The 22,905-nt window shown below is 37.2% G+C and overlaps 1 protein-coding gene across 1 annotated transcript in view; it reads right to left on the bottom strand.

Annotated features, from left to right (window-relative positions):
• Positions 1-20,746, bottom strand: part of SQLE (squalene epoxidase) — a 36,214-nt gene extending 15,468 nt beyond the window's left edge. The window contains exons 1-2 of the mRNA XM_051971080.1: positions 20,213-20,746; positions 1,602-1,854 (exon numbers count right to left, since the gene is read on the bottom strand). Coding sequence (XP_051827040.1) covers positions 1,602-1,854; positions 20,213-20,503 — 544 coding nt within the window. The 5' untranslated portion in view covers positions 20,504-20,746. The remainder of the gene's footprint in view (positions 1-1,601; positions 1,855-20,212) is intronic.
• Between the last annotated feature and the right edge of the window lie 2,159 nt (positions 20,747-22,905).

The raw sequence follows: 22,905 nt of genomic DNA, 5'->3' as shown, positions 1-22,905 counted from the left end.
ATATGGAACATTTCTTTACTTTTTGAGAACTCAGTTTCTTTATAAGGAAGTTTACAAAACATAAAACTCTTGTGCTCCCTTCCAGATTTCAATCCTATGATTTCAAAACAGTCATTTTTATATTAGGTAACCAAAAGATACGATACTGGAACTCTAAAAATGAGCTCTCAGTAGTTTACATAGCCCATTGTGTTATATGGCAAGCAGAAAATTTTATCATTATAAATATTCATAACTCCTCTAAAAATTTGTAAATCTACAGATTAAGATATCTGCAACAAAGCTATTCACTACTCTAGTAAAATTTTAAATTGTATTTTCCAGATTTTGTATTACATGACTATTTTAATGACATAATCAAAGTTAGCACATTAGCACCTTTGGAAATCCTAAAAACTATAAATGCAAAAGTCATTTCCTAAGATAGAGTATTTCAAAATAAGCATACAAATAAACCCAGCTTGAGATGGTTTTCAAACTTTTTTCCTTATATCAAAATTTAATGTCTCCACAAAAATAGATATGGTGGATCTTTAGCAATGTATACCTTTTTTTTTTTTAAACCCTTTTTATTTTCAAAACATATGCATAGATAGTTTTCCACATTCATCCTTGCAAAACCTTGTGTTCCAAATTTTTTTCTCTCTTCCTTGCCTCCATCTCTTCCCTTCGATGGCAAGTAATCCAATATATGTTAAACATGTGCAAATATTCTATACATATTTCCACAATTATCATGCAGCACAAGAAAAATTAGATCAAAAAGGAAAAAAACAAACAAAAAGCAAGCAAACAACAACGATGACAAAAGTGAAAACACTATGTTGTAATCCACACTTAGTCCTCACAATCCTTTCTCTGGGTGCAGATGGTTTTCTTCATCACAAGACCATTGGATCTGAATTACTTGGCTGTTGAAAGGAGCCATGTCCATCAAAATTGATTATCATATAATTTTGTTTCTGTGTACAATACTCTCCTGGTTCTGCTCATTTCACTTAGCATCAGTTCATTTAAGTCTCTCCAGGCCTTTCTGACATTATCCTGCTGATCGTTTCTTATAAAGCAATAATATTCCATAACATTCATATACCATAACTTGTTCAGCCATTTTCTAAATGATGGGCATCCACTCAGTTTCCAGTTCTTTGCCACCATAAAAAGGGCTGCTAATGTATACCTTCTTAAAAACAGGCATACCAATTCCCTTGTATATCAATTTCCTATTCATTTCTGCCTTTATTAAGTACTTTTAATATCTATATGAGAACTGAAAGTCAATACTATATACTACTTCTATTTGCTCAGTATCTCTGATGTCTCTTCCTACCTTCTACCACAAAACTTGCTATCTAGAATATTTTTCTACTTAAAGAGGCTAGAAAGTATCTTCAAATCATTCTTTCAAAAACTTCTTGTCATCTCCCCAAATTAACAAGTCCTTTTGTATTACCATTATTGCCTGTTTTCAGTACAGCTGAAATTTAATGAATTTAATTCAATTAAAAGAATTTTTTATGAAGCAGCTATACACAAAAATTTTGTATGTCCTCAAGTTACAAAGGGAAAAGTTAGAATCTTAGCATTATATATATACCTACCTCCAAGACCCAGATCTTTAAGAGCATGAAAGCCTCCTGGCTGTAACAATTCTCCAAGTATCCTATCAGGCTCTCTTAAATCTCTCTCAATTACAGTCACTTTTCTTCCATCTCTGGCAAGTACTGCAGCCAAAGTAGATCCAAGTACACCTGATCCCACAATAATAACTTCTGGGTCACACTCAGAAGTCACTAAGGTAGGTGCGACTGTTCCCAAAAGAGTTGACTCTGGAGCATCCACTTCTTTTTTGCCCTGTGTAAGAAAAGAAAAACAGTGAATTATAATTCTTCCCCCCCCACTTCAGTCATTCTGATAAGAAACAACACACACCCATAACCACACCCACACACCCACCAAAGCACTTTCCTATAAAATAGAGGCACTATATCCCCCAACACTGAAAAACAACAGGCTTATTGGCAATAAACTATTGAGCTATGGGAATTGAATACTAATGTAAAAAAAAAATCCATATAATTTCTTAAGAACCAGGTCATTATCACTTTACCTTTACTTTTTAATACTAATAAAGCAATTTCCTATTCCTACATAAAATGCTTTAAAGTAAAAGAACAAATTTAAGAGTTGCTGCTACTATAAAACAATTTTTAGCAAAGCAATTTGGTCAGTAATTTACTATTCAGTTCCAAATCAAAAGTAAATAAAAACAGTAATACATTATACATTATTTACAAATAAATAAAAACATTCTTTTTCTATAACATATTTTTGGAAACAATGGTGATAATTTGAAGAAATTAAAAATTAGGGGAAAGACAGTATGTTAACTTCATTTTGAAAGAAATTTCCAAAACCTAGTGGGTTACAAATCTTATTTATTCATTCATTTAACAAATATTTGAATGTATCCAATATACTAAGTATATGCCAGGTACTAGATTCTAAGAAATACCATTAGCTTTAATAGAAAGATTTCAAAACCATAAATTTTCAGAGCCAGAATGATTGGAATCAGTATTAAAGTCCAAGAACCCTCGCATCTAAAAGTGATCAACTCCAAATTCATGTAGAATAAATATACTCAGCCACAAAATCCCTCTTATTAGCTATCTAGCCTTGGCATCTTCAGGGTCAAGGAACTCATGACCTTTCAAGACCATCCATTCAAGTTTCAAATAGAAAATGGTAGAATCTAAGAGAAATCTTTTTGTTCCCTCTAATTGTATTTGGGATTATTTTGAGATTATTATATATTGTTGCTGCGAAGTCATTTCATGTCTGACTCCTCCTGACCTATCTGGTATCTTCTTGGCAAAGATACTAAGGTGGTTTTGCTATTTTCTTCATTTCCTCATTACACAGATGAAAAACTGAGGCAAACAGGGTTAAATGACTTTCCCACTTACAAGTCTGAGGCCCGATTTGAAATAAGGAAGCTTCAGCTTTCTGACTCTAAGCCAACACCCATGCACTATGGCACCACCTACCTGCCCCCAATTTTAATTACCAAATTAAGCAAGCTCTACTCAAATCCTAGTCAGATGCCTCATTCTAGCACGGAAGTCTTTGATTCTCAAATGTTACCAAACACAAATTCAGGCCAGAACAAGGAAGCTCAAAAAGCTTTAAATGGATCTGAGAAAAACTCTGTCACTTATGTCTCATTAAATTTCTTTTCTTGTAGTCAGTCTATCAAAGTATTTTTGGAGGTAAACTGTTATCATCCAATATATTCACTTATTAAACAGCTACTTAGTAAAATACTCAATACATGCAAAGCACTAAACTAGGTACCAGGGAAAGGGATAGAAATAAAATAAAGACTAGTCCTTGAATTTAAGAAACTCACAGTAAGATATGTGATACACAAATATATAATATGTGATTACTATGAAATGGAACTGACTCTAAAAGTACAAGTAGTCTCACATATAAATTAAAGTTCAAGGAAGGTCACAATACTGACTTTATATCATCAGTAAAAATAAGCATGTCATTTATGTAACTTAAGTTATTAATAATTTTCAACTGAGTAAGGCCAAGAATATTGGTATAATACTCAACAAAATTCCAAAAGAAGATGTGAATTTGGACTTAGAAATGAACCTTTTAGGAAAGTATTCCTAGTAAAAAAGCAGCCTGAAGTGGGAGACAGAGAGTTGACCTCAAAAATTCCCAAGATAGGAATCAATATAATATTTGATACTATTCCCCTTTCCATTCATAAAATATTTTGGAATCTGATCAAAGTTAAGAATAACCATGATACATCTATGTCACAGATAAGACTTCTTCTGTTTTAAAAAAAGAGGAAAATTTGTTAAGTCTTTAAGCAGCTACACTATCGCCCCAATCTAGAATAGAAATGTACTGTTTGAGGGGGTAAGAATATGGGATTAGAAGATTTCCCAAATGGCTCAAATTTAACTAACAAGAGAAATCAGAGAATCTTACCTATGAGGCTAGATGCCAAGAAGCCTATCTGTGAACTATAATGAGAGGATCAAAGTCAAGATGGCAGAGAGAGAAGCAGCATTTTGCCTAGCTTATCCAATACATCTTTTCCATAACAATCAAGAAAACGCATCAGTTTGAATTCTGGTCATTGTGCCTCAATCCCAGAACACTGCCAATGACTGCAGGTGTCAGAGAAGACACTGCTCCATAAGACCCTTCTTCCCATTGTATACTTTATTTCCCCTATTTGTCTTAAAATCTCTCTTCCATGATTCCTTTATCTCCATTCCCCTTAAGTGCCAGTTGTCCTGGGAGTTTCAATTTCCCCCTATTCCAGGGAAAAGGGGGTAGGGACAGTAGAATGAGTAGATTTTTCAAGCACTAACTCCCCCAAGGCGACACTCAACATAAGGTTCCCATCTTCCTTCATACACCATCCATTTCTCCACCCATAGGAACATTCATCTGTGGAAACTCCTTCTACCATCAAAAGAGAGGTCTTCCTTACCACACCACCCCTGCACTCCTTTCCTCCCTTCTCACCCAGACACAGCTAACATTCCTCTCTATTTGAATTCCCACCCCCAAACCCCATTCCCTTCATGTACTTTGTCCTAAAAAAAAAATCCCCACTGATTCACCTTCATATGTAGGGTGTTGTCAGATCCAATCATAATGTTCCCTGTCTGCATCTTCCCTGCTACCTCCACCAGATTTCTGTCTTCACTCTTGTCTCTGTGTACCTTTAGAAATACATCTCTTACTGGTCTCTCTGTTACTGCTGCTGCTGTTTTCTTTGGCTTCATTTATTCACTCTGTTGCATTTCTGTTTTTGGAGTGTTTGATAAGCAAATAATGTCTTCAGTTCTGGTTTCCTTTATAAAAATATTTCAATATATTTTATTATTTACTATCCAGCTTTTTCATGTATGGCTAAACTCATATTTGCAGAGTAGGTCATGCAGGGCTGTATCCTGAGCTCCACTGCTATTTGGAAGCTATTGTTCCATTCCTTACTATAGTTTCTAGGGAGTGAAGAATAGCCTTGCATCATTTGAATTTCCTTTCATTTGTATTTGAAAGTTTTTCTCCCGATCACTTGCAGAATTTGTTATTTCTAAAATGAAATTTTAAATTTAACCATGTGGAATATGCAGCCTTGAATTTTTTTTCTGGAGGCCATCTTTCAGTTAGAATTTCATTTTCTATGTTCAAAAGTTCTGGGTAATTCTTTTCTATTATTTCTTTTATTGTAGTGTTAAGTTTTTTCTGTTTTATTATGTTCTTCTTAGAGACCTATAATATAATTTAGGCTCTCTCTACACATCTTGTCTTTGAGATCAATGTTTTGCTTGTATATAGATTATATATGTAATGGGGAATTAATAATAAGTAATGAAACAATCTGAGTATAGGTGATTTATTGGCTAGGCATTCAAAAAGATTAGATAAATGGATTTGTTATGCCACAGTTCTCTTTTATTGTCCTGACTCAGTTTCTCTAATTGTTTTGCCTCGGTTTATAATTGTTTTGCTCAGTCCTGTGAAACCACCCTTCCCTCTTAATCAGAATATTTTGATAAGGATAACAGATCTTATATTTTAGAATATCAGAATGCCTTTCTCCACCATCTTATCAAGATACCTCCCCCATCTCCGGGGGTCCTCCCCCTATTATGTCACCCCATCTCGCCCCACCCTGTCAAAGTCCCATTCCTGCTCTCAGCACGCAGACTCTACCCTTGCCTCAGTCTACCCCGAGTCTGAGCCCCATTTATATATATCATTAAGAACTCACATTGTTTGCTGAATTCTTGGAGACGATAGTATCATTCAGCGCTGAGATCAAACCATGGATCCATTTGGTCCCAGTAAATCTCTCCCTTTCAAATAAATTATTAAATACTCTCTAATCTCTATCTTGCCTAAGTTTCTCCGGCATTACAAACTCCCCTAGTTAATACAAAGACCCCAAATAAAGAGTAAAATAGATTTTATACCCCCAAAACAAATCCAAAAAGTTCAATTAGTTACAAAAAGATTATATAAACCATCTACCACTTCATATGTGCAGATGGATATAATTAGTCAACATATTTTCAGTTTATCTGAAACCTACTCGGGCCCCTCTCCTAAATTTATTATTTCCCCCTCCCATTTTGTAATCTTTGATACAATTCGAAATTACCTAATTTTGTATCCTGGTTAATTGTTTTTGTTACATTTAATTGGGACTTTTTGGATTTATTTGATTGTTTTGGGAGTATAAAAACCTGCTTTATTCTGTATTCAATTTCTTTGGACTAAATGGGAAGATAAGGATTATGTCTCTCTTCCCCAAAACTGGTTTGAAATTTGTGGGATTGCCTCAGTCCCACCAGTCTTGCATACAAACAGTGGCAGTGGCAACCCTGATATTTCAAGAACAAGACAATAACTCTTGGCTCTGGGCACTTTTTTCTGGTTGTCTCTTATGCCTGGAAGGCTCCTCAATTCTGTCTGTTGGTTTCTTTGGCTTCCTTCAAGTCCCATCTAAAATCTCATCTTCAACTAGGAGGTGAGTGGAGAAGTTAGAGATGGTTAAGTACATTTGAAAATCATTAATGTTAACAATTAAACTCATAAGAGATGAGATGTGATAAAAAGTGCAATAATACAAAAGTTTAAAAAAAAGAGGATTCAGGATAGAATTCTGAAGGTATGATAAATTTTTTTGTTAATTGGTTAGACTTGAAAAAGCGATGGGGAAAGGACAGTGGATAGAGCAGCAGCCCTGAAGTCAGGAGGACTGGAGTTCAAATCTGGTCTCAAGACACTTAATACTTCCTACCTGTGTGAACCTAGGCAAGTTACTTAACCCCAAATGCCTCAGGGGGAAAAAAGTGACAGGAAAACATTATTAATTCAAGTTAAATTTAGAAGTATATGCTTGCTTAATTTTTTTTCTAAGCTTTTATAGGGCTAGTTGTTAAACAGTTATCAGTGTACACTGGGAAAAGGATCTTTCATTCTCACTTTTGAGAACATCCCAAGCCTACCCCCTTGATGCTGGTAAAGCAGTTTAAAGACAGAATTTCCTGAATATTTTTCTGTGTATCTCAAAAGTTTAAATTTCTTTTTGCTTTCATTCTTAAAATCGGCTGAAACTCAAATTGTGTCACAGATGCTTATTGACATTCTCTCCTCCTTTATACATCTCACATGAATTCTGCTGTCTTCTCCTTTACTCTCTCTCACAAAAAGAGAGGTCCTATTCCTTGCAAATTTATTGATAAAATAAAGGCTCAACTTTTAAAGATGACTATTCTATTGCTATTGTACTGATGTGAGTCACAGAACCCTGTAATTCTTAAGAATTAAAAAAGATTATCAACAAGATAATAAAAAAGAAATATGTAGTAGGCAAGAGTAAGCTGTGTCACTTTATAAACAAGGAACTAGCCTTCAACTTTTTTCACCTAATCAATACAAAATACTCTTGCCAATCTCCCAAGTCAGTCTCCCTGACTCACAGGGCCTCTAATGTCTATAATTTCCCTGCTCAAAGTGGGTATAGAGAGAAGTCTCATTCCTTCCTGTTCTATCTCTACCTTGTAAAATCCAAACTTCCTGGTCTGGTATCTGAAGCCTCCACCATCAAGTTTACCATATATACCATACCTTTTATATATCCCTACACTTTAATAAAAAAAACAACAACAAAAACTGGACCACTTGTCATTCCCTTAATATTTCCTACTCTGCCATCTCTGTATCTATGCTTGTACAATTTCTTGCATCTAAATTATCTTTTTTCTCTCCCCACAACTGCATCTCTAGTTGCTGAAATACCTCCAAGTCCAATTCAAACACCACCCTCTAAAACAGCCTTTCCTGATATTCCCAAGCAGAAATAATTCACTCTTAACTTCCTATGAACTAGTTCATAGTTAATTTATGCACTTAACACATTCTATTTCATAATTTGGGTACCCTTAATTCCCAGAACCATGCCTTGCAGAAAGTAACTGCAACAGATTCAAGAAAAGAATGTGTAAGGATATATCCTAAATATCATCTCACTCTACCTCATCTCACATCTCCAATTAGCTACTAGATCTAGTCATTTTTAACCCACTTTTGCCACAGACACAGTTACACCTTAGTAGAGGGTATAACCCGAACACCAATTATATTTGCTATCACCCATCAAATAAATATTAAAAACAAAAATGTAGTGTCTATGCATTCATACAAGTGTCTCTTGAGAGGATCAGACTATTTAAGCTCAAAGATATTCACCTTCCAAAGGCATCATCAACTGATGAAATCTTTTCTTTTTTGGGGAGGGGACTAAAGGAGGGTGTGATGGAGGAGGAAATGAAGTTTTTTCAATTTGGCTTTCACCTTCATCACTTGAATGAAATACCTCTCTTCAAAGTTACCAAGGATTTCTTAATTACCAAATCTAATAGTCTTCTCTCATTCTTTAATCCTCAATCTATCTGCTGCATTTGACACTACTGTTTACTACCTTTTGTTACTATATATTCCCTTTCTTCAGTGTTTTCAATGACAATACTCTTTCCTGTTCTACTTCCTTAGTCTTACTATTATTTAATGTGTTCATCCTCTATATCATGATCCCTAAATGTGTGGCTCTCTCTGAGGTTCTGTTATAGGTCCTTTTCCCTTTTCCCTCTATACCCACTTTTGGTAACTTCATTTGCTCACATGGTTTTAACTATTATCTGTATACAGATGACTTCTAGATATACACACATACGTGTATCTTTTTTCTTTCTTCCCCAGCCCCAGTCTTTCCATTTAGCTTCAGCCCTGGATCACCTACTCTGTATTAAACATTTCAAACTAGATGTCCCAGAGACATTTTAAGTTCAACATATCTAAAAATGAATCCATTAATCTTACCACTGCCCTTCTCTTTTTCTGTCAAAGGCAACACTATCATTCCAGTGTTTCTGGTTCATAATTTTGTCATGTTTCTGGACATCTCACTCCTCTCTCATCTTATGTATTCAATTAGCTATCAGATCTTGTCATTTTGACCCCTTCTTGCAACAGACTCAGTTACATCTTAGTGTAAGCCTCCTCATCAATTCTTGCCTAGATTATTGCAACAGCCTCCCACAACTGGTCTAATTTAAATCTCTCATCATTCCAGTCCATGCTACATATAGCTGCCAACCTTTTCTTTAGAAGAAATTTGAACATGTGACTTCCCCTTTCAACCAACTCCAATAGTTTCCTATTACTTTTAGAATAAAATGTAGACTCTTCTGTTTACCTTTTAACACTCTATATAACCTGATCCCAAACTATCTTCCCAACCTCACTGGACAACATTACTTCCCCACTCATACTCTGTGATCTAACCCGAATTGGTTAATTAATTTATGAAATTGGCAGGTACATTCAGTTCTTTGGGCTGTGAAAGACCACAATGACAGCAGAATATGAAGTGGCAATCACCTTTAATAAGGCACAGAAGGTGCAGGAGAAAATGGAAAAGACAGTTCAGAAACAAGTAGCAAAAAAGGACACAGAGTCAAATGGCATGGGGATGGTGAAGGAAGCCAAGCAGTGATGGCTAAGAAGAGAGGCATAATAATCACTCATGCAACTATGGACTGGAGTTGGTGGGGTGGGTGGAATTTGAAGTCTCATTTTTATATGATTTTTTGGGGGGGAATCAGTCCTGTTGCCACCCTGGAGATTAGCTCATTAACATATCCAAATCATCTCAGCTATCAGTTAAACTTTAAAGTTAACATATCCTTGTCATCTCAGAGTTATTAGCACCATCTGGAATTCTGATGGTCTGGAACTTGGCTGAGTTTTATAGATCAAAGGACCAGAACAAGATAGGTTTAACACACAGCCAAACTGTTCCTTCTTCACCACACTCCATTTCCCATTACTAGGCCTTCATACTAGCCATTCCCTGTACCAAGAATGCCCTTCCTCCTCATTCGTAACTCCGAGAGCCTATTTTTCCTCTAAAATTCAGCTTAATTACCATCAGCTTCCTGAAGCCTTTGTAACATCTTTCCTTACAATTGCTATTGGCTTCCATAGCATATATCTTACATTGAACCTTTCAATAAACTGTGTTTATTAACTTTAGATTTATACTGTGTATATTTTTATGTATACTTTTTGCACCCCCCATTAAAGTATAAGTTTGTTGCGTTACATTATTTGCAGTTGGATCTCAAAGTGCCTAATGGCACATAATACCTTATAAATACTTCTTATTTGAGTGAACACAAATACTCGAGATCTACTAATGCTTGGAAAGTTGTGTTCTCTATCAATTAAAGGAGTAAAATATAATTATGTACTGATCTTCTCTTTATCACACAAATTTCTATTAACATTATTTTTCTAAAATTTAAGTGCCCATGGAGTAGAAGCTTAAGTTTTTCTATGTTTTTTCTTCTTTCATGAATTGGACACTATTTCTAATATGTATTACACAAATAAGCAATTCTAGACAGCATAATAATCTAACCCAAATCTCTCCATTTTATTATGAATGAATCTGTTGAGATAATCACCAGTATTATTTCATTCTAGAAATCTATATATAATCTTCCAATCTCTTCAATAATTTTCTCAAGTTACTTCTGCCACAGTGATGGAACTTGATTTCTGGACTTCTGTCCTTAGTAGCATTTCCAGATACCTACTCCTTTTTTCCTAGCCATTATTTTGACACTGACCACAGCAATACTGCTGTGTGTAGGTCCTAAAAATGTTTTTACATTCATCAAATATTGAGAAAGGATATGTTCATTCATAATGGTTACTGGCTTTTTAAAAATTAGACTATTTTGATACAGTTGGTCTATTAGCTGTCTATGTGCCATCAGACTGAAAAAAAGGACTTTTCAAAATTCCAGTCCAACTAACTTCATTTATTTTCCAAACTTGTTCACATCATCTGCATGTTTCCTATTTGTGTTACTATTTGGTGGCACTTCTAGAGTTTGTATGAAATGTAGATTTTCAAGGCCCTCAAATTATTCAGTTTTTCCCTTTTTCAGACTGAAATATGTCCTCAATTCCTACTCTTCTTTTTTATTTAAACTGGGACTTAGAAATTAAGCTTTTTCTTAGGATTGCTCTACAATAATCTCTAATACATAGGTGTGAAATTTGAAGCTAAAGATACTATTAACAAAAGATGGTATAAAATCCTTGCCTACACAGGATACAATTTAATTCCAATTTTGTTTTTATGTAGCATATGCAAAAAACCAAATGATGCATATCTGCAGCTTATTTCATATACTCAGTTTGCCTACTTTAGTGGTCAGCCCCATCTCAGAATCTCAGAGGGGTCATTTGTTGGGTAGTCTGATTTCCTCTAAGGTACTTTGGATTCTTATAGTACCAAAGCACAAAGGACCACCACATATTCTGCTATCCTTCCTGAACAAGCTACTCATTATGATAGCTCCAATATAGCCAGGAATCTTATGCTGCCCTTCTATATCTTAGATTTATAGGAGTAGCTGGCTATATGACAATGGTTGGGGCACTAAACTAATTAATGGCATTACCAGGATCCAAATGGACGATGTTTCAGAGTTCCCTCTAGGCCTTCACATCTACTAGAGCAGTCTTAAGACAAAGACATTTGTTATCAAATCAATTTTATCAATGACTTGGATAAAAGTATAGATGGTACATTCAGCAAATTTGCAGACAACATAAAATTAGGATGATAGATTATACAGTTCTTAAAGGATCTTGACAGAACATAACATCGGAATGAATCTACTAATTGAACAGAAATAAGTGAAGTCTTGCACAGGTTTAGAAAAAATCCATTTTGAGAAAGTATAAGATGGGAGAATCAGCATGGATAGTCAATAGTTCTTCTTAAAAGAAAAGTTGCAAAGAGGCAAATTTTAGACTTGAGCTCATGAAAAATGTAGTAATTAGTTTAACTGCCCCCAAATGGAATAAACTGCCTAAAGAAGTGATATGTTCCCTTTCACTGGAGCTTAAGGGCTAAATAACCGACCACTGGATATGTTATAGTTGTGATTCCTTTTGTGAAAGTCTGCTGAGGTTCCTTCCAAAATTCAATTCTATGATTCTGTGAAAGATCCTTTTGAATTACTGATACCTCTTCCCACTCCAAATCAAGTAAACAATGGATTGAGCTTTGAAGGTTTCACTTTTAGCTTAAATTTTTTTTCTCATGTTGTGATTAAAAGAGTTCAGATAGAAATAGTCCAGAGACAAAACGATCCAATATTCTTCTGTATTTAATGTGCTGCGGACTTTGTACATAATAAATAAAATAACTATTATTTGTTACTATTTGTTGGAAGAATACATTTAAAGCAATTGACACCTAGGTAATATAGGTCTATGCACATGTTTGGAATGGTAAAATGGACCATAATAGAAATGGAAAGCATTTTAACAAAAACAGATACAATATCAATGAAATGGAGACCTCTTTTACTCTAGATCAATTATTACTTTTTTTCTCTCACTCTCCCTCCCCCCTAAAAAGAAGCAAGATTGATAGTCTTAGGGAAAAAGAAAAACAGATTAAAAACCTGAAAAAATACTTCTGGAAGAAGCAGGCAACTTCCCTATGCAAGAGTAAGGTTGCTTAAAGATACATATCACTAGGTCTATCAAATGCAACTGATTGTGGCTTGATACTGACCTGTGCCCAATGGAGTCTATAAAATGAGTGAAAAAATAAAAAAGTAAATAAAAATTTTTTGAATGCTTACTAGCTATAAAGCACTGTGCTAAGATCAAAGAATGGAACCTCCACTGGAGACATCCATATCAACTGAGTTAACAATAAAGTGACAAAGGTACTGAATATATGGCTGTGTTTGTTTGTGGAAACACAGGAGAGGCAATCCAGGACCTGCCACTGCTAGCAAAAGTCACAGAAGACTCATCTTGAAGGAAGACTCATCTTGAAGGAACACAATTTTAGTGAATGAGGTAGATCATGCAAGGAAATAGGAAAAACTCTACAACATACTGCTGCAGCGTGATGCTTATCTTTACCTACAAAAACATGATTCAAAGAAAAGCATTATACCTGCAAAGCTTAATACCATCGATGGAATGATAAAATAACAGATACTTATACTACAAATACAGACCTCAAGATATTCTGAAGAATTCAATCAATGACCTTCACTGGAGCTGAATCACAGACTAATCCAGAAAAACAATGACATTTTTAATAAATGTCACTCTACTAAATATTCAATATTCAAACTACATGGAATGAAAATCTTTCAAAATTTAATGCCTCAGAATAGAATGCCTTAGAATTTAATGCCTTGTCAGAACAAGATGAGGCTTATTTTCATCCCAATTGTACTGTCAGCCACTAGAATTATGTCAAGGATGATTTCAGTGGGTCTACCAAGAATGAACTTATATCTGAATACCCTTATTCAGTTACAAAAAGCAGTTATCTGTCTGTCCAATAACAGTTATTTTTTCCATCTGTCCAATATCCCATAAAAATACAGAAGACTAATATAGGATACTGATTTGTCCATGGACCCACACTTAACACCATATACCAAGATAAGATCAAAATGGGTCCATGATTTAGGCATAAAGAATGAGCTTATAAATAAATTAGAGGAACATAGAATAGTTTATCTCTCAGACTTGTGGAGGAGAAAGAAATTTGTGACCAAAGATGAACTAGAGACCATTACTGATCACAAAATAGAAAATTTTGATTATATCAAATTAAAAAGCCTTTATACAAATAAAACTAATGCAAACAAGATTAGAAGGGAAGCAACAAACTGGGAAAACATCTTCACAGTTAAAGGTTCTGATAAAGGCCTCATTTCCAAAATATATAGAGAACTGACTCAAATTTATAAGAAATCAAGCCATTCTTCAATTGATAAATGGTCAAAGGATATGAACAGACAATTTTCAGAGGATGAAATCGAAACCATTACCACTCATATGAAAGAGTGTTCCAAATCATTATTGATCAGAGAAATGCAAATTAAGACAACTCTGAGATACCACTACACACCTGTCAGATTGGCTAAGATGACAGGAAAAAATAATGATGAATGTTGGAGGGAATGCGGGAAAACTGGGACACTAATGCATTGTTGGTGGAGTTGTGAACGAATCCAACCATTCTGGAGAGCAATCTGGAATTATGCCCAAAAATTATCAAATTGTGCATACCCTTTGATCCAGCAGTGTTTCTATTGGGCTTATATCCCAAAGAAATACTAAAGAAGGGAAAGGGACCTGTATGTGCCAAAATGTTTGTAGCAGCCCTGTTTGTAGTGGCTAGAAACTGGAAATTGAATGGATGCCCATCAATTGGAGAATGGCTGGGTAAATTGTGGTATATGAATGTTATGGAATATTATTGTTCTGTAAGAAATGACCAGCAGGATGAATACAGAGAGGCTTGGCGAGACTTACATGAACTGATGCTAAGTGAAACGAGCAGAACCAGGAGATCATTATACACTTCGACAACGATATTGTATGAGGACATATTCTGATGAAAGTGGATTTCTTTGACAAAGAGACCTAAGTGAGTTTCAATTGATAAATGATGGACAGAAGCAGCTACACCCAAAGAAAGAACACTGGGAAACGAATGTGAATTATCTGCATTTTTGTTTTTCTTCCCAGGTTATTTTTACCTTCTGAATCCAATTCTCCCTGTGCAACAAGAGAACTGTTCGGTTCTGCAAACATATATTGTATCTAGGATATACTGCAACATATCTAACATATATAAAACTGCTTGCCATCTAGAGGAGGGGGTGGAGGGAGGGAGGGGAAAAATTGGAACAGAAACGAGTGCAAGGGATAATGTTGTAAAAAAAAATTACCCTGGCATGGATTCTGTCAATATAAAGTAATTATTAAATAAAATTTAAAAAAAAAAAAAAAAAGATAGTGATTTGTCCTAGGATGGTTTCTATCTGAATCCCATCAAAAAAAAAAAAAAAAAAAAAAGATAAGATGAATGAAATAATAATAAAAGGCAAAAGTATGGTGTAGTAGAGGGAGGAACTCCTGCCTCAAACATGTAATGGCTATAAAGCCATTGATTGTCACTTACTAGTGCCCCATATTATTAATTATTAATAGTTAATAATAATTATTATTTTAAAATTATTGTTAGTGCCCCAAAGGAAATTTCCACACACCATCAGTTGAGAGAATCAAATATTTTCAGCTTAAAGACTAGAGGAGACATGAGAGCTATTTTGTTTGGTCTCAGCAGACAGAATCTGTAGCAATAGCAAAAGTTACAAAGAGGAAAATTTAGGCTTTATGTCAGGTAAACTTACTGGACTGTGGAGGAATTCTTTTGGGGTTATGAATTGGACTAGACAGTTGATGAAGCCTCTTCCACCTGAAAATTCGGTATTACTTATCAGCCCTGAATTCCAGTTATGTATTTCCAACTATCTGCTTGATCTTTGTCTTCCTTGATTTTTTTCTGGTACTTCAAATTCACATATCTAAGATCAAATTCATCATATGCCCCAAATCTGCTTTTCCTCACAAATTTCTTTTTTTTTAAATTTATTTCTTTTTAATTTATAGAATGAAACAAGCATTTCTAGTACATAGTGTAATTTTTAAAAAAAAATTAAAATAAAAAAATGATTACAAAATAAGGGAGAATATTTTCCTGAACCTGACCAAGCCTTAGAGGGAGATCTACACCAGTCATCAAAGATCCAGAGAAAAGTTTAAGCCCGGAGAGGAAGGGCAGTAGAGAAGTTTTATGGATTTCTTCCATGTCCTCGCTTTAAGGGTTTAAGTCACTTACTTTGATAAACCTATGACCTGAGGGGAAAACAACAGATGACTTAAATGAGCAAGCAGTTACAGAAACTTTATTGAAAATAAAAATGACCAAAATGACCACAGAATGATCTGAAATTAAAGCAAAAAGGACAGAAGAAGGTCACATGAGGCAAACCTTCTCCTAGGTGAAACTACTCCCTCCAAAGTCACCAGTGAGCTCTTCCTTGACTTGCTGGCCTTTTCTTAATGCTCTTTCTGTTTTGCTTCTGGTCAGTACAACTGACCAGCTCACCTCTGCTCTTGGATCTTTTCCTCTCTGCACTTTCATGACCTTGAGCCCTCCAGGTTCACTCTCAGCCTCCCTTGTTGGTTCAGTAACCCAGAGCTTCCTGGGGTGCTTTTCTCTTGGTGAATTCATTAGTTCTCATAGGTTTTAAATACAACCCTATGCAAATGTCTCAAGAGCTACCTATCCATCCCAAGCTTCTTTCCTGAAATCCATCACCAAATGCCTACTGAACATTTTAAACTGGATGTCTCTAAAGTATCTGAAACTCAAGTAGGCCCAAACATAACTCATTATCCTTTCCCTAAAAGCAGCCCCTCTTTCAAATTCCTCTATTAGTGTCAGGGGAGCTACCATCGTTCCAGTTGCCCAAGTTTGTAACCTTAATGTTATAAATTGTGACTCAAATCCTTCATTCAGCTGATAAATCTGTTTTTCTCTCTCCAACATCTCTTGCATTCATCCCCTTCTGACTCTTTATAAAGTTTCCATCTCAGTTCAGGTCCACATCACTTCTCATTTGGACTACCGTCTACTCATTGATCTTCCCTCTTCAGGTCTCTTTTAGTTCCAATCCATTACACAAACAAAAATTTTCCTAAAGCATGATTTGGACCAATTAACCTCCCAATTTAGTTAATTCCATAGGTTTCCTATGGTTTGGGGTGGGAGAACACAATCTCTTTTGTTTTGCATTTAAAAATCCTTCACAACCTCCTTTCAGCCCTTTTCCAGTCTCATTCCACATTTTCTTTCCCATACTCAATGCTCAAGTGAAACTGTTCCATTTACTGTTCCTCATGTGACACTTAATATCTTTAGTCTCTATGTCTTTTCGTTGCCTGTCCTCCAGGCCTGGAACACATCCCCCCTTCTCTCAGGACATAAAGAGGGACAGAGTTCAAATGTCCATAATCTTTGAATAAGAGATTTCACTACCAGGTTGATAGTCTAAGGAAGCCACTGATGAGAAGAAAGTTGCTATATACACCAAAACATTTATAGCAGCACTTTTTGTGATAGCAAAGAACTGCAAACAAAAACAGATGCCCATAGGTTAGGGCTAAATAAACTGTAATATATGCTATGAATAAACTATAATATGTAATGCTACATAAAATAAGCTATTATATGTAATATGAATGTAATCTAATATTACTATGCTGTAAGAAATGATGATTGTGGTGAATATGGAGAACATAGCAAAATTATAAGACACCAACAACTTGCCCCTTAATTGAGATGGGAAGTCCACAAGTAAGGCACGTTAAACATTTTAAATAAATGTTTAAATAAAAGTTTTCAGACTTTTTCAATATACTGATAGGTTATACTGATTTTTTTTCCTCTGCATTTTTCTTTTTTCTGTCTTTAAAAATACTATTTATTACATGGTATAAGCCTAGAAGAAAGGGAAGAATATTGGGGAAAACTAAGATGATGTTTAAAAAAAAAAAAAAAAAAAGGAAAACATTAATAAAAGAATTAATAAAAATTTATTTTAAAAGGTTCTTGTTTCTTTATGCGCCAGCTCCTATGTGAAGCCTTTTGTGATACTTTCCAACTACCTGTATCTTCCCCAAACTACCATGCATTTATTATTCACATACTTATATATACATATTGTCTTTTATTTGACAGAATTAAGCTCCTAAGCAAAGACTTCCATTCTGTCTTTGTATCTACAGCCTATTAGGGTATAATGCCCAAAACATAATGGGTGCTTAATAAATGTGTTAGTTGGTTTTAAGATTAGTTAAGTGAGATGAATTTAAAATTTTTAGACAGATAAAGAATTGAATTTTTCAACCATCTTATTTTCAAAAATCTAAACTCAAAAGAGAGAAGAATTCTATTGGATGGAAAGTAGAAAAGGAATCAATCTAACAACTACCCATTATATATCTACTATGTGTAAAACTCTATTTTTCAATCTTCCCTAACTCTTACTGATCCAGTCTGGGGTTTTCTTGACTGAAATACTGGCAAGGTTTGCCATTTCCTTCTTCAGCTCATTTTACAGATGAAGAAATTGAGGCAAATAGGGTTAATTAAAAAGCTTTTAAGTGTCACAGAGCTATAATAAATATCTGAGGCCACATTGAGCAAACCGAGTGAAATGAGTCTTCTTGACTCCAGACCCAACATTCTATCCACTCACTGAGCCTCTTTGTTAGGTTTATGCCAAATACAAAGAAGGTAAGATAAAGTCTGGATTCCTGTCCCCAAGGGATTTACAGTCTATCTGATTTGATAACACAAAATTAGAAACTTAAGAGACATTTAATTCATTTTGATAAACATTGAGTTTCTACTCTTGGTTGTGCTTAGATAAGGGTAGAGGGGATAAAAATTTGAATAAGACATGGCTTCAGAACTCAGGAGGAAAAAGACATATTAGAAAAAGGTAATACAGAATGTGCAAAGGCAAATGACCTGGGTTTAGCGCTGTATGACTATGGACAGTCATCATTTCACTGTCCCAGGTTTCATATTCTTAATTTTATGGTTATTCATGAGTTTCCTCATAGCACAAGAATGGAAGAAAGGGTCAGGAGATCAGCAACCAGAAATGGACATGCACTTATCTGAGAAAAAATGATTTCAACTGTTGGAATTATGAGTTAAAGAACTAAAGTTGAAGTGAGTAAAGGGGCAACAGAAATTGTTAAGAGTATAGGGAACAAAGCAGCCCATCAATCAACAGTGAATTGTTGACCATTATATAAGTTGGGGACTCAAAATCAAAAACTGTTAAGGAGCTTTTGTGGGAAAGATATGCGCAGGTAACATATAATGAGAAGATTCAAAGTAACTTTGGGGGAAGGAACTAGAACTTGAGGAGCCCCAAAAAAGACTCATTCAGAAACTCTCTTGAAAGAATCCAGGAATTCTAAGAGGCATAGGTGAGACTGAAATGCATTCTTTACATGATCAATACATATTGTAAAGGCTCAGAGAGAGTAAATAGTGTCATATTTTGGGGAATAAAATGGAGAGGAGAAAAGGGTGGTCAAGGTGAATGAGTTTGGAAATGTAGGAAGGGGCCAACTTGAGAAGTGGTTTTAAATGCCAAATAGCAAATTTATATTTGATCCTATATGTAAGAGGGAGATCATAGTTGGACTTGTGTTTTGAAAGAAAATCACTTTGGTTGTTCTAGGAAATAGCCCAGTTTGGGCAGTACACTGCCAGAGCTGAAAAAAATTAATTTGGGAACCGACAAAGCTAAAAAAAAGACCCAATTTATTCAACAAGCAGAAAGGAACTATGACAACATTTTAGTTTGGGAATGTGGATTAAGTAAATAAAATACTTTTTGGAAGGAGATACAACTTTTCGCTATTTTACCACTTCACGGTCCTCAGCCAAATTCTTTCCCTTACATTAAAAAGGCACACCACACACTCTTCCTCCAAAAATTGCACAATATATTGCATTTTAACTTTTGTCCCATCTAAGATTTCTGATGTTCAAGTGAAGTGAAAGACCTTAATAACTACCTATTCCCTTCCCTATTCCCCATCTTCCACAAGAATTGTACAAATTATTTGTAGATTTACTGGAGATGTACAAGATTCTTTTTCAGGCACCGATAGTACTCCTTCTGAAGCTCCTTGAAATTTAAGAGTCATTCAGCGAAATTCAGGAATCTAAAATAATGGCCTCCTATACAGCCTTTAAATTATCTTATTTCGTTCCATTCAATTACTTCACAAGATGAGGTCTCAAATGTCCCAACCACCAGTGGTAAGCAAGTAAGCAGTTCTAATATTTCACTTTCCCCACTTTTCTAAAGTTAATCATGTATCCCGGGACTTTTCTGACAAGAACAAACTTTTCTGTCATGTTAAATGACTTCAAAATGACTCCTCTCGGCTGTAGCATCAGAAGAAATTGAGGTTGAATACAAGAAAAGACACTCTGAATTTGTTTTAAATTAACATCACCAAAAATAACTAGCAGTGGTTTAAAAAAAAAAAAACACCCCAAAACATTTTCCTAATTTAAAAGTTGGGAAAAAAAAAGGGGGGGGGGGGTAAAGTGGGAAAAGTAAAGATACTCGTTCACTGGCCAAATTTAACTTACCTTCCTGGATTTTAGCTGCTCCTTCTGTGCTGAAACGGATGGCGATTTTGTCCAAAAAAAGCCAACAAATGGCAAAGACGAAAGAATGTCAGACAAAATCCCAAATTGAGACGTTTTTTGCTGTTGCCTATGGAGTCCTCCATTCCGATAATGGTATCGGTAAGACAGCACCATACCCAAAGAAAAAAACACTAGCACACATAAGAACAGCTCCTTGTTGGCATAAGTTACAAAGTCTCCGCATTTCTTATAAAAATAGGTGAAAGTGGCAATCCCTAGAAAAGTCCACATGGTGGACAGCGGTTTGGGGGCAGGCTAGCGAGGGGCGTCTCCCTGGAACTTCTTTCTCGCTATCAGCAGCTTGGTCTGCCCATTCAGTTGTCTCTAGAAACAGGAGCCCGGGCCAAGTGTCCTAATAACAAGCGTGTCCCAAACTCCCATGCACAACATTACAGTTTAGAGAAAAGATAAAGACAGAAAGACCCGGAGCCAATAGAAGTGCCTCCCGATAAGCCAGGGGGAAAGTTCCGCACTCCTGAGGATCCCTGGCATCAGACAGCCCCTGGCCCGCCGGAGAGCCCGGGCTGGGTGGGTCCGTGGGGCAGATGGCTCGGTGAGGCCCCAACACGTGCGCTCTTCGTCTGCCCGGAGGAGGAGGCGCCGCAGTGGCCGGGGCTCAGGGTGCCGGCCACGCACTGGCTGGGCAGAGGCAACGGGCACGCGGAGCCGCGGGAGGGAGAACACTCTAGGGATGCAGCCCGGGCATCCCAGCCCGGCTCAGACACGGAGGCCGTCACGGCGTCTCCGGTGGGATCGGCACACCTGGAGAGGAGGGAAACGGGGAGTGCCTTCAGTGTCAATCTGGGACCGACGGAAACTGGACGATTCCTGTCGAGGACCAAGTTGGGCTGGCACCGTCGGGAGCGGGGGAGAGTTAGGAGCCACCGGGCTTCTTCCCAAGGGTCGCGCGCGCTCCAGGATTGGTCTAAGGCAGCTTCGAGGTGGCGGTGGGTGGACTCTTCCGTCGGGGTGGGCGGAGGCGGCGGAGCCCTGGGGACTGGAGGCGCTTCGCAGTAACCAGAGTAACCGAGGGCCCGGGGGCGGGGCTCCGCGGCCGGCTCCGCGCTCCCGCACCCGCCTCACTCTCTCCCGCCCACCGAGCTCTCGGCCGGCCAATGGCGAGACGCAGCGCGCGTAGGCCGAGATGGCGCTATGCTAGAGGTGGCCAATGAGAGGCGGAGAGACCGGTCCGGAGACGCCCGGCGCCGCTAGGGAGAGATGGCGTAGGTCTCTCGGGGCGGGGAGGGATGTGGATCGCGCGGCGCTCTCACGCGTGAGGGACCAAGGCCGTCTCTGTGAGGGCTGCCAGCGGGGGAACGAAGTGCCCGCCATTGTCCCCGCGCGCCAGCCATTGGCAGTCCTCGAGTGAGACCTTCAGCTGTGCAGAATCCGCCCCTTCTGACTGAAACTGGAGGCCCGAGGATCCTCCCCCCACCCAGTTCGCTCAGCTGGAAGCGCGGGTGGGAAGACGGATGCCAACCTCTGTCCTCGTGGGCAGAGCCCGGGGCGTGGGGGCGGCAGCGGGAGTCTTTGTTTCCGGGTCTCCCTTTGCGCTTTTGTCTGCCCACTAAACATTGGCTTAGATGGCATCCTTGGGTGCGCCAAACCCACGATCTGGAATTATTTAGTCAATGACAATTAAATGTTCATTTTTTTAACGCCAGACGCACAAGTTTATAGTTGAGAACACTGAGGTAGGTTTACCTGCCCAGGAAAGAATCTGGATTTCAGTCTAGGTTGGACAAGACATTTAAGGGGTGGTAGCCATTTTCTTCTCTGTAATTGTTACTTGAACAATATTCACTGCTAAGGCCTTTAAACCAAAAAAGGTCCCTCCTCTCAAGGAACCTTCAGTCTAATGGGGGAGACAATGGTGTGAACAACTATTCAACTACAAGAGACATGCAGGATAAATTGGAGAGGATCAACAAAAAGGAGACATTAGCCTTTCTTGCCAAAGATGAGACTTTAACTGGGACTTGAAAAAAGCCAGTGAAGGCCAAGATGAGAATGGAGACTATTCCATTCATTAGGGATAGCCAAGGAAAATGCTCCAATCTGAAAGATGAAATGTCTGCTCAAAGGACAAGGCAGTTCCAGTGTCATTTATGTTAGAATATATGGGCGAGTGATGATCCTGGAGGCAATGTAGAGCCACTAAAGTGGAATAAATGGAGAGTGGTGGAGAGGGGAAGCCGTGGTCAAACTCGTTCAGAAGAAAAGCAATTTGACCCATGAGTACTAGAAAGACTGATAGGAAGAGATTTGAAACAAAGTAACCTACCAATCGGCTATTGCAGTAGCCCAGATATAAAGTAACAAGGGCTTGCATGAGTACAGCCAAAGAAGGATGTAGACAAAAGATGTTTTAAAAAGTAGAAACAATAGGACTAGGTAACTGACTGGATATGAGGGGCAAGAGAGAGTGAAGAGTCAAGAATTTCCCCGAGGTTTTGAACCTGAGTGACTCAGTAACAGGGAAAGTTAGAAGGGGAATGCTGGGGGGAGAAAGATAAATTCAATTTTGAATACAGCTTTGATGGGGGGACCCTGAAACTATGAGACATCCAGTTCAAGATGTCCATTAGCTGGACTTAGCTGGGGAGTAAGATTTGAGATCAGGAAAGAGATTA

This window comes from Antechinus flavipes, chromosome 1 (assembly GCF_016432865.1).
Source record: "Antechinus flavipes isolate AdamAnt ecotype Samford, QLD, Australia chromosome 1, AdamAnt_v2, whole genome shotgun sequence".
In the NCBI taxonomy this organism is placed as follows: Eukaryota; Metazoa; Chordata; class Mammalia; order Dasyuromorphia; family Dasyuridae; genus Antechinus; species Antechinus flavipes.
This window is presented reverse-complemented; position numbering and strand designations above follow the sequence as displayed.